This window comes from Lissotriton helveticus, chromosome 3_1, assembly GCF_964261635.1.
Source record: "Lissotriton helveticus chromosome 3_1, aLisHel1.1, whole genome shotgun sequence".
In the NCBI taxonomy this organism is placed as follows: Eukaryota; Metazoa; Chordata; class Amphibia; order Caudata; family Salamandridae; genus Lissotriton; species Lissotriton helveticus.
Genome location: NC_136061.1, coordinates 229,171,214 through 229,188,506, shown reverse-complemented (window position 1 = coordinate 229,188,506; position 17,293 = coordinate 229,171,214). Strand labels below are relative to the sequence as shown.

General features: G+C 44.8%; 1 protein-coding gene across 1 annotated transcript in view; it reads right to left on the bottom strand.

The window, feature by feature from the left end:
- ZZEF1 (zinc finger ZZ-type and EF-hand domain containing 1) overlaps window positions 1-17,293 on the bottom strand; it is a 1,627,273-nt gene that overhangs the window by 1,505,156 nt on the left and 104,824 nt on the right. The window contains exon 5 of the mRNA XM_078679684.1: window positions 983-1,182. Within this exon, the coding sequence (XP_078535810.1) occupies window positions 983-1,182 (200 nt within the window). The remainder of the gene's footprint in view (window positions 1-982; window positions 1,183-17,293) is intronic.

Below are 17,293 nucleotides of genomic sequence, written 5' to 3'. Positions count from 1 at the left end.
GAAAGGTGAGGCCTGCTTTATTGTATATACAGCTTATACCCTATGAAATCTTTTCATGTTGCATGTTTTTTATAAGGTGCTTTCAGAAGGAAATTGTGAATCTATTCTTAAATCTTCCAGATAAATTGTGTTGTACTTTTTTTTATTTGTCTCCTTTATGGTTTTCACTGTAAAACTGAATAAAGATTATGATGATTTCAAAGAGTCAGTGAGCATGATTTTGATAAAGGAGTTATTGAAGAATTACTGAACAATGGAAATTAGTTACAGGTGGCATCCAAAAGAGGAAGAAAAGAGGGAAAAGTGTTTATATGGGATAGGAGTGTTCTGGTATTGTGTGCTCATATAAGGTTCTAAAGTTCTTGCGGTTTCTTTCAAGGGCTGTCGAGATTAACAAATAAAGGAAGTTATGCAAAATGCTAGTTTACATGCTTCTACCAAAATCCCTTCACACTCAAGTATGAAGAATCAGTATACATGAGGAGAGACTCCTGGTCAAGCTGGAGGCTCAACCATTACTTACACAATGTGGTAGGCTGGCAAAAAATGTCATAATCAATAGTTCACTCTGAAAGCACCACTATGGTAGAGATGGCATAGGTGCCACATGCTAATTTCGGTCTGGAATGACAGACCGACATCAGGCACCAGAGGGTGGGAAGGACGTCTAGCTTAACTAAGGCGCATGCAGAGGGAATCGGGAAGAGACTTTTGGAAAAAATAAACTGCCAAATAATAACAGTTAAAATTAGAGAATAAATAAAAATAAAAATATGTAAGAAAGCAGCAGCATAGGCTCCAGGCAGATCACTGTAGAAGTATTCTACGTGATCCACATAAAAAAAAAGGAAAGCCATTAAGGTAATTTCTTCCATGATTCAATAACCATCTCACTCAGCTGTAAAAAAGACTATTCCACTGATATGTTCAACATTTGTTTACAGATACAAAATCACACACATTACATTAGATATGGACTCACAGAGCTGATTAATGTTGGCATTTTCCAACAAAGTGACATAGCCATTCATATTGCGGGGTATGTGAACATCTCGAACCTCCTGCAGGTTGTTCGGATTTCTTCCAACTGCCACTGCAACTTGCTGAGGCATGTAACTCTGGTCGCCTGATGCCACAGCAATAGAGAGGTGCTGCAATACAACATCTGCTTTCATTTTCAATCTGTGTGAAAAAAAGAGTGGATGAATACTTTGCTTAGGAATAGTCACTTTCCAGCAGCAATATTGTGCAATCCGAGAACTTAAAAGGAAATTGTGTATTATGAATAGATTTATGTTTTTAAGCTCAGTTCTTCATTTAGGCAGCCTCCCCTGAGATGCACAAATTCCTGGAATTTTACTGGAAACAAACCATTGTAAATGCAGAGACCAACATGGTATGAGTTACTGTGTACATGTTGATGCTTTATGAATTCTAGGGTTCAGCTATTAGAATCCTGCTATTCTATTCATTTCACAAGGAGTTCTCGCTGTGGATGGTGGGTGTGATACACTGCTGGTCTTTAAGTGATCATGAAATTAGTGTAGGTCCTCACTCTCTCACCGACATATACCTGTACAAGACACCTATCTTACAAGCTCAGTCTGTGTTGTACATAAATATACATTATGAGCACAGTTTTTCTTGGGCACAATGAAATTCCATATTGGTTTTGGGGTAGGATACTGAAAGACATATTGTAACTGTATGCGTTCTGTCTTAATAAATAATTGGAAATCTAAATCAGTTGTTTGTTGTTCAAAAGGTTATGAATTGAATAAAAAAGGTCGAGTACTTTTTAAATGAACATCATGGCATTCATAAAAATAAATGATGATCCAGGAGAATTTCTAGAGAGTTTTTTCAAGAAACAACCTATGTTATTGATAATAATGTATATGGCAATAAACAGAAAGTTAAACACTTGTAGCTAGGCATTAAACATTATCCACATTCCCTACTTTTTTTTCTTTAGCAATTATATAGGCATGACATAGCACACACAAGGCACCCCCAACAATTACCACCCCATCTCCAACATTCCTTCTTCGGCCAAACTCTTAGAGAAATATGTGCACTTACAGCTTCACTATCCCATTGAACAATTCAAACTCCTTGACCACTGTCAATCTGGCTTCCGATCAGGTCATAGCACCGAAACTGCTATGGTTCCCATTGCGGCGATGCTCTATGTTCACTCAACCAGAATGAATCTTGCCTCCTGATCCTTCTGGATCTGTCATCCACCTTTGACACCATCAACCACGCTTCCCTTCTAGAATATAGGATGGACCTTTCCAGCACTATGCTAAAGTGGTTCTCCTCTTTTCTACACAACAGATCTCAGCGCATTCTAATCAATAAAAAAAATTATGATCAGTCTCCCTTATCACTGGGTGTTCCCCAAGGCTCTATCCTCTGTTTACACTGTTTAAGCTATTACATGGAGTCCCTAACTGAACTCCTCAAACTCTCCCCCATCTCCTGCCACATGTATGCTGATGAAATCCAACTGTACATAAAGATCCACTCCCATGAGGACATCCACACCCTCAACAACGCCTTAACAAAAATGCTAAATTGGTGGACTTGTAACCACCTCAAGCTCAATGCCCTTAAAACTAAATTCCTACTGATCTCTTCACCCTCCACCACCCCATCGTCAAAGACTGGCTCCCTCATCTCACTGCCTTGAATTGCACCTTACACATCATTGACCCGGACAAATCAATAGGTATAACCTTGGACAAAGACCTCTCCATGTAAACACACATAAGCACTATAGCCAGGGGAGCTAACCATCAGTTGCATGTTCGTAGAGAACTGAAACCTTTCCTCCCCGCAGCAGACCTCACAACTGCAGTTCATGAACTTGTTTTATCAAAATTAGACAATGGTAGCAGGACCCTCTTGGGCCTCCTGAAAACCTCACTTGCATCACTGCAGGCTACATTGAATGCAGCTTCTAGGCTGATCACATTATCAAAACAAGCATTTGCAATGCAATAGGTCTCACAGCATTAAACTTTGAGTTACTGGCATTGTAAATGACAATGCTTTGCATTAATTTTTTTTTTAATTGCAATTGGTATACAAAAATTGTTTGTGAATGAAGCTGAGCCTGTTCACTACTCCTGTACAGTGCTTTCACTTATCGTGCACTGTGAGAGGCCCTCGCCGGGGGTCTCCTGGTGAAAATGTGCACACTGATACATATGTTTACATAGAATGCAGTGTAAATAAGGGTACCAAGATACTCCTGCTTCATTGTGACTCGCGAAGGAGTTTACACCAAGCTAGGATACTGCCATTATTCAAACTCCACTGGTTTATTTTCCTTGAATCATGTTTACAGGTGGCGTTTGTTTAGGTAAAAACGGCAACATTTACATTTTGGCACCTGGGAACGAGGGGAAAACACAGTGTTTGTTGTCAAGAGGTGCAGCGCACTAAAAACGAGTTTGTTAGGCACGGGGAGATTGAATGATTTCTCCAGAATCACAGAATGATGGCGTCATTGTCGAGGTTCGAACCCGGTTCCCCAGATTTGAACTCAACCGCCCCAGCTTGGTAGGCCACATCCTCTCCCCAGTGGGCCCTTAACAACCCTGCCCCCCGGTATCACTGCACTTGCTGTACCATTGATAGCGACGCCACTGTCAGCACAGCATAATAAAATTTCTCAGAAGAACGTTCCCATGCACTTTTTATGCCTTTTGGGGACGGTCGTTGGGGAAAAAATGGTAGCATAAATGGATACAAACGTTCATACTGTCTCAGCCTTGCTCAAGAAACCATCTGCTGTCCCCTTGTTCATGAGAGGGGTGGGGGGGGGGGGGGGGGAGTGCCCGTGAGCGGCAGCACTGGGAGAGCCTGGACCTGGGATGTGGTGTGACGTGTCCGCTGGAGTTGGTCAGACTAATTACAAAAAGGGGGTGGTGATGGACAGAGTATCTGAGTTAATCAGAACAATCCTACCCAGTCAACAGATCAGGGCTTGATCCATCACCGTTTTTTAGCTCACTGCACCATCCCAGTTCAGAACCTGGCTATATGCAAATTAGTCTGTCCCTGGCCCAGTGCATCATGGGAACAGGGCAGACCAAACTACCAAGCCAATTCTTCACTGGAAAGGAAACAAGCTTCCGGGGACCGGTTTCTGGCATTACAGCCGTCTTCGGCCCGGCTTGCTTGAATCCTGATGGTGCAATGAGCAAGGGACTCATGTCTGAGCATACCCTTCCACACTCATGGTGGCCAAAATAATTACAAAAAGGGGGTGGTGATGGACAGAGTATCTGAGTTAATCAGAACACTCCTACCCAGTCAACAGATCAGGGCTTGATCCATCACCGTTTTTTAGCTCACTGCACCATCCCAGTTCAGAACCTGGCTATATGCAAATTAGTCTGTCCCTGGCCCAGTGCATCATGGGAACAGGGCAGACCAAACTACCAAGCCAATTCTTCACTGGAAAGGAAACAAGCTTCCGGGGACCGGTTTCTGGCATTACAGCCGTCTTCGGCCCGGCTTGCTTGAATCCTGATGGTGCAATGAGCAAGGGACTCATGTCTGAGCATACCCTTCCACACTCATGGTGGCCAAAATAATTACAAAAAGGGGGTGGTGATGGACAGAGTATCTGAGTTAATCAGAACACTCCTACCCAGTCAACAGATCAGGGCTTGATCCATCACCGTTTTTTAGCTCACTGCACCATCCCAGTTCAGAACCTGGCTATATGCAAATTAGTCTGTCCCTGGCCCAGTGCATCATGGGAACAGGGCAGACCAAACTACCAAGCCAATTCTTCACTGGAAAGGAAACAAGCTTCCGGGGACCGGTTTCTGGCATTACAGCCGTCTTCGGCCCGGCTTGCTTGAATCCTGATGGTGCAATGAGCAAGGGACTCATGTCTGAGCATACCCTTCCACACTCATGGTGGCCAAAATAATTACAAAAAGGGGGTGGTGATGGACAGAGTATCTGAGTTAATCAGAACACTCCTACCCAGTCAACAGATCAGGGCTTGATCCATCACCGTTTTTTAGCTCACTGCACCATCCCAGTTCAGAACCTGGCTATATGCAAATTAGTCTGTCCCTGGCCCAGTGCATCATGGGAACAGGGCAGACCAAACTACCAAGCCAATTCTTCACTGGAAAGGAAACAAGCTTCCGGGGACCGGTTTCTGGCATTACAGCCGTCTTCGGCCCGGCTTGCTTGAATCCTGATGGTGCAATGAGCAAGGGACTCATGTCTGAGCATACCCTTCCACACTCATGGTGGCCAAAATAATTACAAAAAGGGGGTGGTGATGGACAGAGTATCTGAGTTAATCAGAACACTCCTACCCAGTCAACAGATCAGGGCTTGATCCATCACCGTTTTTTAGCTCACTGCACCATCCCAGTTCAGAACCTGGCTATATGCAAATTAGTCTGTCCCTGGCCCAGTGCATCATGGGAACAGGGCAGACCAAACTACCAAGCCAATTCTTCACTGGAAAGGAAACAAGCTTCCGGGGACCGGTTTCTGGCATTACAGCCGTCTTCGGCCCGGCTTGCTTGAATCCTGATGGTGCAATGAGCAAGGGACTCATGTCTGAGCATACCCTTCCACACTCATGGTGGCCAAAATAATTACAAAAAGGGGGTGGTGATGGACAGAGTATCTGAGTTAATCAGAACACTCCTACCCAGTCAACAGATCAGGGCTTGATCCATCACCGTTTTTTAGCTCACTGCACCATCCCAGTTCAGAACCTGGCTATATGCAAATTAGTCTGTCCCTGGCCCAGTGCATCATGGGAACAGGGCAGACCAAACTACCAAGCCAATTCTTCACTGGAAAGGAAACAAGCTTCCGGGGACCGGTTTCTGGCATTACAGCCGTCTTCGGCCCGGCTTGCTTGAATCCTGATGGTGCAATGAGCAAGGGACTCATGTCTGAGCATACCCTTCCACACTCATGGTGGCCAAAATAATTACAAAAAGGGGGTGGTGATGGACAGAGTATCTGAGTTAATCAGAACACTCCTACCCAGTCAACAGATCAGGGCTTGATCCATCACCGTTTTTTAGCTCACTGCACCATCCCAGTTCAGAACCTGGCTATATGCAAATTAGTCTGTCCCTGGCCCAGTGCATCAGGATTCAAGCAAGCCGGGCCGAAGACGGCTGAAATGCCAGAAACCGGTCCCCGGAAGCTTGTTTCCTTCCCAGTGTAAGAATTGGCTTTTGTAGTCTGGTCTGCCCTGTTCCCATGATGCACTGGGCCAGGGACAGACTAATTTGCATACAGCCAGGTTCTGAAACTGGGATGGTGCAATGAGCTAAAAAACGGTGTTGGATCTAGCCCTGATCTCTTGACTGGGTGAGAGTATTCTGCTTAATTCAGAGACTCTGTCCATCACCACCCCTTGTTGTAAATTATTTTGTCCACCCTAAGCGTGGAAGGGTATACTCAGATGTGAGTCCCTTGCTCATTGCACCATCAGGATTCAAGCAAGCCGGGCCGAAGATGGCTGAAATGCCAGAAACCGGTCCCCGGAAGCTTGTTTCCTTCCCAGTGTAAGAATTGGCTTTTGTAGTCTGGTCTGCCCTGTTCCCATGATGCACTGGGCCAGGGACAGACTAATTTGCATACAGCCAGGTTCTGAAACTGGGATGGTGCAATGAGCTAAAAAACGGTGTTGGATCTAGCCCTGATCTCTTGACTGGGTGAGAGTATTCTGCTTAATTCAGAGACTCTGTCCATCACCACCCCTTGTTGTAAATTATTTTGTCCACCCTAAGCGTGGAAGGGTATACTCAGATGTGAGTCCCTTGCTCATTGCACCATCAGGATTCAAGCAAGCCGGGCCGAAGACGGCTGAAATGCCAGAAACCGGTCCCCGGAAGCTTGTTTCCTTCCCAGTGTAAGAATTGGCTTTGGTAGTCTGGCCTGCCCTGTTCCCATGATGCACTGGGCCAGGGACAGACTAATTTGCATACAGCCAGGTTCTGAAACTGGGATGGTGCAATGAGCTAAAAAACGGTGTTGGATCTAGCCCTGATCTCTTGACTGGGTGAGAGTATTCTGCTTAATTCAGAGACTCTGTCCATCACCACCCCTTGTTGTAAATTATTTTGTCCACCCTAAGCGTGGAAGGGTATACTCAGATGTGAGTCCCTTGCTCATTGCACCATCAGGATTCAAGCAAGCCGGGCCGAAGACGGCTGAAATGCCAGAAACCGGTCCCCGGAAGCTTGTTTCCTTCCCAGTGTAAGAATTGGCTTTTGTAGTCTGGTCTGCCCTGTTCCCATGATGCACTGGGCCAGGGACAGACTAATTTGCATACAGCCAGGTTCTGAAACTGGGATGGTGCAATGAGCTAAAAAACGGTGTTGGATCTAGCCCTGATCTCTTGACTGGGTGAGAGTATTCTGCTTAATTCAGAGACTCTGTCCATCACCACCCCTTGTTGTAAATTATGGAGTTGGTCAGACAGCATCTGCAGGACATCACCACCACGGATGTTTACAGACCATCCCAAGAGGAGAGATGTCTGGGCTTAGCCCTGCTCTGTCAAGGGCACTCCCCCGCTGACTAGGGGAAGCCATCAGGCCACCTGGCATGATGAACTGGCCTGTCTGCCTGTCCCTGCCCGGCCAGGCCGGGGCTGAGGTCAGCCTGCGAGCCGTAAATCGCCCCAGGAGACAGGAGGGACAACATGGTTGTGGGTACGGGGCCTGGGGATACCTGTAATGGCCATTCCATTGGAGCTAAGTGTAGGCCCCCTGCCAATCTCCCTAAACTTACCACAACTTAAAAGCCATCCTGGGCTCCCCCTCCACACACGCCATTCCACAGACCCACTGCTCAGGGAGTCACGCACTCCCCCGTGTCTAGAACAGTTCTAAGCTTCAATCCCTGTAAGGCAATGTGCCGTGAGCGAAGTATGAAATAGAAAAGGGGTGGGTATGGGTTCTGATAAGCAAAACAAATGAGGCAGGTGTCACAGCAAACAAACAGCGCACACAACACTGGGGGTCAGACAGCACAACTGTAAGGCAATGTGCAGCAGAAGGAAAAATACAGCAGGCACGATCAGGAGCAGTGGGAGTGCAATACAACACATGACTGAAAGTGAGGGGCAGAAAATCAGTAATAAGGGGCATGGAGCACGTAGGAGGTAAACAAAGCAACATTTTAAAGCATCAAGATGGCAAATCCGAGGATCAGCATTTATGAACGATGCTGTTTATCCGGAAAAAAGAAGAAGCGTCCGAGATGAGAAAGCAGCTACTTTCTGTGCCCTTAGCCTGGACACTAAAATCAGCAAGGAACGTCAACGGAAGCCAGTGCTCATCTGCCTCCCTTGCTTGCCCACTCCTCGTGTACTACAGCAAAAGATGCATAATACTATAAAGTGCTGTTTAGCAGGCTAGGTTAAAGAGCATGCATCTTACATCAAGAAAGCAACATAAAAAATATTTGCACTTCAAACGGCAATGTAATCAGATGTAACCACAGCGAGAAAAATTAAAGCGCCAGTGTTATTAAATAAATAAAGGCGCAAATACTCTGGGAGTCAGTCACTGCAGGGTTGGTTTCACTCCGGCCAACCGCAGTTTACTACACCGCTGAATGAAGCCTTGTGCTTGATGGGGACACTGTCACGATCTTCCTTAATCTCCTCCAAACTGAAATCCGGCTTGTTTTTAGATTTTACCCGTTTAATTATGCCTTTTCTGAAAGTTTAATGCAAGCAGTACACGTTAGAGGGAAATATTTAATCCGGCTTTACAATCCGATATACTGACTGAAGACACGATAAATGATGTTGGTCAAAAATGTCAGTCCAAGAAATAAGTGCAAGATCATACTGTAAATCAAATGCAGTACTTTCACCGGTTAGATTAACATTTTAAGGCGGTATGAAACAACCAGCGAGACAGGAAAGGCATGCAGTGCGGTCGGCCCCTAGAAGCAGCTCTTGCTCAGAGCATTCCTGAGAGGGCTGCGAACTCTGCAAACTCCCCCTGCATTCCAGGAGGCGCGCGTCGCGATCCCGTCCTTTCTGCCATGCTGTCGGCAGAAGTTCACGCGCGCAACGTTATCCTATGGGACAACACTGCGTGCGTGGCCAGGTCTTGTCTCCACTTCCAGCTCGTTGTCGGCTGAGACGACAGCTATAGTTCTCTGGCGAGAACGCGCTTAGCGCATTACCAGCCGAGACCTAAAGAGAGATCATGTCAACCGATCTCCTTGCTCTAAAATGGCTACCCCTCGATGCCAGGATTCACTTCAAAATTGCTTTAATGACCCACAAAGCACCACACTACAATACCCTCTCCTACTTGACCCAGAAACGGACCCTATCGGGTGGAAACAGATCCCCTAGAAGCACAAGCTCCTTTATTCTTAAGACACATTTCTTTTTTTGAACCTACTATCGATCCTTCTCCGGAATCACCTGGAAAATTTGGAACTCTCTCCGTACTGAGATCAGATGCAACCCATCCACATTAGTCTTCAGGAAAGAAGTAAAAAAATGTCTTTCTAACAAATTCCTCGCACACTGAGAACCTGGACTTGTTTCCGACTAATCTGACTGTTTCTGCCCGCCTAGGTGTCATCTGCCTCTTATTGCTCCGGAATATGTTTTAGGCCCGACCCATGCTACACTATTGTACCCTTCCCTCCTGTCCTACCAATATCACATGTGTATATATATTTTGTATTCTGTATTTATTGTACTCATATCTAATGTTTTTATATTGCTCCCTATCCCCTATTATGTTCCTTTGTACAGTTTCTGTAAAATGCTCTGTCACCCTAAAGGGTTATGTTTGTTCTATACTAAAACTCCAAATAAATAACTGTGTAAATAACGCAGCAATAACCACAGGTACAAAATTCACAAAACAGGAAACAAAAAAGTAGCACAGGTACATGACAAATTAGCCCTATTCATTTCATTAACAAGGTTAAGCGAGGAAGCAGAATTAAATCAATAGTTACTTATCTGTAACATGAGTTCTCCTTAGGAGACAATTTCATATAGTTCATGGGAACATAAATAAGTCTTGGATTTCGCCAACTGTGCATGCTGATGAAGTAGCCACAAAGGAAACTGATATCCAAAAGAGTTGGTGTAGCAAAGACTTGTGAATGGTTTCAAAGGACCCATAAACATTAAAGACCAATGCTTTACTGTAACAAAGGGCAAATTCTCGTAAGTGGTTGAGTACTTGATGACCAGGACTCTGGAAAACAAAAAGAGTGTATGAATCTCTTTTCCACCAAGCAATAATAACCATGGGATATGTTTCTGATTATGAGAATTAGATCACCAACCTTGCCACATACAGGAGAGAAGAAAGTATTGCTTCTTCCTGACACTTGGTGGGATAAAGATTCCTCTTTACTTAAATCAATTGTATTTGAAGTCCTTAGAAGATCTAGTGGAACCATTTGTGGCTTCTTTTAAAGCTTCTATGTAGCGCTGAGGAAGATTTAACCCTCTCTTTTGTAGGAGTTCAGGATCCAAGTCGCCAAGTTCCACAACGGTAGACTGGGATGAAGGGTCTGGCCACAACTTCTGCAGAAAATCAAAAGTTCATCGACGTTCCAACAGATGAAGAAAGGCAGTGGACCAGTATTGCCAGGGTCAAGTACTTGGAGGGAAAGTCTGGACATTTTTAGTTCTCTACATTAAAGAGGTCTAACTGAAGCAAGTCCCAGTCCACTGCAGAGCTACGTAGAAACCGGTCCCGATTTTCTTGTAAAGCAGCTGCGAGAATCTGCTTCTGTATTTTGAACACCTAGGAGGAGTACTGTCATGATCTGTAGCTTCCAACTATGAGCTATTTCCACATCAGCTGCTCTTCCTGAAACATTACCATCGACCATAGTCCCTTTAAATTGTTTAGATAATGCATAACTGCGGAGATTTCCTTCTGAACAAGCAAAGTGTTGTCCTGAAGGCAGGATGGAATGTTCTGAGATCCAGATGGACTGCTATGGGCTACAAAACATTGATGTGATGGGATATCTTGTGCCACATGTTCCTGGTATTTTAAGGTGCTCCATAGTTGTAACCCCACCCCCCCACCCTCCCGCCACCAGAACTTTAACGGGGCATCTGATGGCCTCGGTTGGACTGTCTCCAAGGAAATATACTCAGCATAGAAGATTTCTTAAATGACACCACTAGTGTGGAGAGAAGAGTGAGGCAAAGGTAAGCCATTCTTCATATCTGCTGGAGTATTGGCACCGCTAGTCATTCAGCAACTGCTGTAATGGTCTTTTGAAAAGGTGAGCATGTGGAACCAGGACAATACAGAATGCCAGCAATCCTCGTAAGGATGAAGTTTGTCTGGCTAATGGATGCTTCTTCTTTTGAAGATTGTGACACAATTCAGACAGATAAATAATAATATTTACTCCAAATGATACATATAGGCCTTCATGTTATCTAGGATCACTTCCAGATGGTGGATGGATTTTGCAGGATATTGACTTCTGTTACCCAGGCAGTGAAGGATGGAATCTACTTTTTGTAGCTGTTGAAGCATTTGCTTGAGGCGTTGACAAGTCAGACACCAATGGGAAGACAAAAATCTTTTACCATCTAAAATACACTGCCACCACAGTCATGCACTGGACACGTTCTTGGTGCAGACCAGAGGTCGAATGTGAGTACCTTGTATTGGTAATAGTCATTTCCTACCAGGGACCTCACAAATCCCCACAATTAAGATATGGAAGGAAGCTAAAGACAAAAATATAGAAGATATACCACATATTTTTATATTACTATTAGGCTCTGCAACAGAAATAACTTTTTTTATGATCCTTGAGCCCAGGTATTATAAAAAAAAAAAAACTCGTTTCAAGGTGCTTCATGCTGCCCACAAGGCCTGGCTTCAGATCAGGCAACATCTAAAGATCGGCAAGATTAATTATTATACCCCAACGGACGCCCCAGGTTTATTTCCTCCTATTTTTGTGGATGGTATCATGAACATGATGCCCCACCTGGAATCGTAGGAACCTCCGATGACTTGGAAGTATTGGGACATGAAAGTAGGCATCCCTGAGGTCGATCGTAGCCATGAAATCTCCGACTGAGAGCAAACGCAAGATGTCTGTAAGCGTTAGCATGAGGAAGGATTGATTCTTGAGATATTGATTGAGCGCTCTCAAGTCCAAAATTGGTCGCCATTCTCCGTTCTTCTTGACGATCAGGAAAAAACGGGAATAAAACCCTTCCCCCCTTTGAGACTTTGGTACTACCTCTACTGCACCCTTTTGAATCAGAAGGCAAACCTGATGGAAAAGTTCCGTGAGGTGCGGAGGAGGTGAACCGGAAGGTGGAGTCGGAGGAGGGATTTCGACGAATTCTAAGGCATGGCCGTTCTTTACAATGTCCAGAACCCAACGGTCCGTGGTGATGGAGGACCATTGAGAACCAAACAGAGAGATTCGACCTCCAATTGGTAGGGTCAAAGGCAAGTCATTGTCTCTTATTGGAAGATCCCCTATAGGCGAACTTCCCTCTGTAATTCTTGGTTGGTGGTTGGCGAGACGACTGCTGTCGATTATAGGAGTAACGCTGGGTGTTTTGATTGTAGGGGCGATACTGATTGCTTCCTCCACGAAAATTAGAGTTGGTGCCTCGTCCTCGAGCACCCCGAAAGGGCTGCTTCTTAAATTGCAGAGTTCCCAAGGCACGTGCTGTTTCCGTGTCCTTTTTAATGGACTGCAGTGCCTCATCAATGTGTGCCCCAAAAAGTGATTTGCCATCATAAGGCATATCAAGTATTTTTGCTTGAACTTCCTGACGGAAGGAGGTGGAGCGTAACCAGCCTTGTCTTCGTAAGACAGCAGCTCCCGCAAGCTGTGCAGGCCACATCAACTGCACAATCAATTAGTTCTTCGGATGTTCTTTCGCCCTCTTGGAGAAGTTGCAACACCTCCGTCTTGGAAGCATCCGGAAGCATAGCCACATAAGGTGCCATGTCTGCCCATATCTGGCGGTCGTAACGACCCAAAATGGCCATGGCATTAGCCGCCCTCACTGTGGTGGATGACATTGTGGAGAACTTGCGGCCTATCGCATCAAGGCGACGGCCTTCACGGTCTGGTGGCGCTGTGATCGTGGATGCAGGATTCCGGGATCCTCGCTGGGCTGCCTGTGTAACAACCGAATCCGGCTTCGGTTGCCCAATGAGGCAAGCTGGTGTTCCTACAGGCGCCTTATACTTCTTTTCCAATCTTGGCAATTGGGCATGCAAGGAATTTGGTGTTTATCAATTTTTCACCTTCAGCCCAGATGAAATCAATAATAGGCACAGTATGAATCTGCTTGAATGGCTGACTTTTAAAATCATATAGGAAACAATCCTCCTCTCTTTGAACTCGTGGCAGTTTAAAACATTGAGCTGCTCTGTCCATGAGCTGATGGAAACTGGCAATATCAACTGGAGGAGAATCCCCTTGTGGCACTTGAGATGGGGACTGTGTCTGAGCCCGATAGTCATCCCACTCCGCCATATTATCATCAGCATCCACATCCGTTACCTCCCCATCTTCTCGATCAGGTGGGTTCTCCTCCTCCTCATCCTGATACAAAATAGTGTGTATCTGAATGGATGTATGCCGCTCAGTAACTTCAGGTGACTGAGATACGAATGGAGCAAATGACGGTTCCGCCGTAGGCATTAAGACGGAAGGATCAGCAGATACTTGTGGCGATGGAGGGAAACGTCTGTTATAGTCGTCTAACATGAGCGACAAAGGCAACGTCGCAGTAGGAATTTGAACAGGCATCTGTTCGTCTTGGCCATATTGTTCCTCCTCATCATTGCTGAATTCTTGGCATTTAATAATTAAATCCGACGGACTTTGAGCATCAGTGAAAGACTCATGCACATCCACTTCAGACTCCTGGTCTGAGTCAGTAGCAAACAAAGGTGAGGGAGGCAGTGTATCACCAGGAAGTGAGAGTTGCGCACTTGGAACCTTAAGACTCTCTTTTGCGGTGGAAGACAGTGGTAGCAAAAGAAGAGAGGCAAATGCAGATGGCAGCGAAGTCACTGTTTGCACAGCTGGAGACTCCATCGTCGACGGCAGTGATCCCGCCGTAGTCAGCATCGATGACGAGGAAGACCTTTTGGATTTGGTCGTCGTCGAAAACGTCGTCGACGGTGAATTCGTCGACACGACAGCCGCCGACGACGTTAATGGAGTCGTCGACGGAACTTTCGTCGACGTAGCCGTCGACGGGACCTTCCCTTCGTCGACGTAGCCGTCGACGGGACCTTCGTTGACGTAGCCGTCGACGGGACCTTCATCGACGGTAAAGGCTTCTTCTTCGTCGACGGAACACCCGTCGAGGGAACACTCGTCGACGGAACACTCGTCGTCGAGGGCGTCGACGGAGCGAACATCTTCACACTCTTTGTCGACGATGATTTACCCGTCGACGGAATTTTCTTCGTCGACAACAAAATAGGAATGACTGACGACACAGTCTTAGAACTGAGGATCACTTTCATCGTCGACGGCGAGGACGTCGACGGAAAGGCCGTAGATGACCCAGAAGCCAGTGTCGTCGTGACCGTCGTCGTCAAGGTACTAGAGACAGCCAATCTCGTCGACGGAACAGTCGTCGACACTGTCGTCAACGGAGCAACAGTTTTCCTCACAGAAACACCTGTGGAAATTGCAGCAGAAGCCTGAGAGCCAGGTCTCGTGGGCCCAGAAGTAGGAGGAAGAGGTGGAGACACTGCAGGGGCCAAAGAAAGAGTCATTTTCTTCTTTTTTAAGAATGGAGAAAGCAACTCCTGCACACTACTTCTTTTTGAGGCTGCGTGGGAATGGCCAGACATGAGGCTTTCAGCATCGGAAAGAACATGCTCCTTATCTTTAAGTCTCTGAAGCCAAAGGAGTAAACGGCCTTCCCTATCTTTTAAAGTCTTAGTGGAGAAAGTTCTACAGAACTTACAACTTCCCACTTCATGGTCCGGGTATAAACAGTAAATGCACTTACTGTGTGGATCCTCTGAATAAAGTCTAAGCTTTCCACATGAAGAACAAGCTCTGAAGAGAGGCTTCTTACTTGAAGACATGATAAAACACCAGGCAAAAGCAGAAGAGTAGAGAAAACTGAGCAGAGCTCAGGGAGACTACCTTACACACGACGTGCGGTAGAAAATCTGAGGTGCTGAGCTCTGAGGAGAAGGTTCTAGAGGGCTGCTGTCGCCCGATTGGCCGCAGTTTGGACTAACATAATAACAAGGATAGGCTGCATATGGTCTTTTCCTTCCCCATGCATTCCTATGTAGAATTTTGGGTAGGCAGTTTATGCCTTTTCTTATACATATTTCAGGTTTTTTCTTCTGAATATATATATATATATATATATATATATATATATATATATATATATATATATATATATATATATATATATATATATATATATATATATATATATATATACCAAAAAATGCCCCGCATTTGAGGCCGCACAACACTGCGATGAAGGAAACATCCTTATTTAAAAGAAACAGGCAGCTTCCGATTCCGTGATACATCCTGTGGCCTGACGCGTTTCGATGGACTTTCACCATCTCTTCAGAGGCCTCGTGAGCAGGAAACAAAAATGACGTGCATGACTCGCCGCCCATTATATTAATTGGCTTCCCGTATGCCGAGTTTGTTGCATTGTGGGCAGCGTAGTCCATATATATATATATATATATATATATATATATATATATATATATGTATATGTATATATGATTATATATGTATTTAGCATTTTATTGCTATTTTATTTACCTTGGGACTCCCACTCCGACGACGGGGAATATTCAAGCATGTGAATCTATGAAAGACACCCTAATACTGGAGAAGTGACATTGACGAGGCTTGTAACTTTGTTTCTTGTGCTCCTTATTCTCCAGATCAACAGCCTGCACTGTCTTCACATCATTGTTTATGTTCTGCATTTCTTCATTCACATTCAGTCAAAGCTATCACGAAAGCCTCAATTAACTAAAATTGTAGCTATGGGCCAAGTTGCAAATGTTACTTTTGGCATTAAAAATGTCAATAAAATGATTTAAAATGAAAAAAGAAAGACAGTAACCCTAGACAACCAAATCCAAAACATCTGTAACAGCACTCTCTGATTTGAGACCCTAATGCCTTAAAGTTCTCCACAAAGTCTTTCCTGTTCACACAAAGGAACGTCTTCTACAAAGTGTTGTAAAGAGTCCCATAAGGCCCTAACATACCAGACCAGAAAAACAGTGGCACTCTTCAGCTTTGTTGATGTCAAAGTCCTGGAGATTTTCCGACCCACACTTTTTTTTACGTTTTCTCTCCTTATCAGGAGGTTTTGAAGAAAGTGCCATAATATGGTTCTTCTTTGTGGCTTACACAATGACAGAGTTCAGTAGCGGATGTGACACAAAAAATAAAAAGGTCTTGCTCAGGTAGTCTACAAGTCTTTTGTAGCAGAGATACAGTTGTGAAGTTGAAAACAAAGAAACGTTATGTTTTCTAGATGGTCAGAAAAAGAAGATTTTGGAAGGTCTTAATGTAATCAATGAACGGAATAATGGCATCAGACGAACTGGTCACAGATGATTAATAACTTCTAGCCCTTGAACTGGAAAATTAGGAAGATAAAAATCATGCACTGTCCTAGGAGATAGATGTCTTCTCGGAATAATACTTCCTGGAGTGTTTGAAACTGTCATAATGATGTCTGGAATGTGATTGCCCACTCGGTTAATTTAGACCCAATGCGTACCCCCCTGTTAACAGATGGGGCAGAATTACGAGTTTGAAGGAATTTTACTAAATAACTCAAGCCTAAATTTCAGTAGGTCAAACCTGCCAAAATCTAACAGGGGAAAGCATACCATATTTACTGTATAATGAGGATTTTAGTATGTTAAACCTAGAAATCCACATTTTATTCCCCACAAATTTGTAACGTGTTATTTATCGCACTCGATGGATGGCATACCCTGTGGTATTGTGATTTACCATGTGCATTAAAGAATACCTAAACTCGTAGTCAGGACCCTAGAGTCTTAATTATCTGTGACTTAACTCGCTCAGGAGTAGTGTATTGCAGGTGCTAGTGTAGTTGGGCGTGGAGCTGGTACCAGAGACGATATCCCCACAGGCACAGTTGGCTACAGCAGCAACCAGCAACTGGGGCCCAGGTGAAAGCAAATCCAATATTTCCACCAAGGCATACTTTCCCATGAGTGAGAGTCCG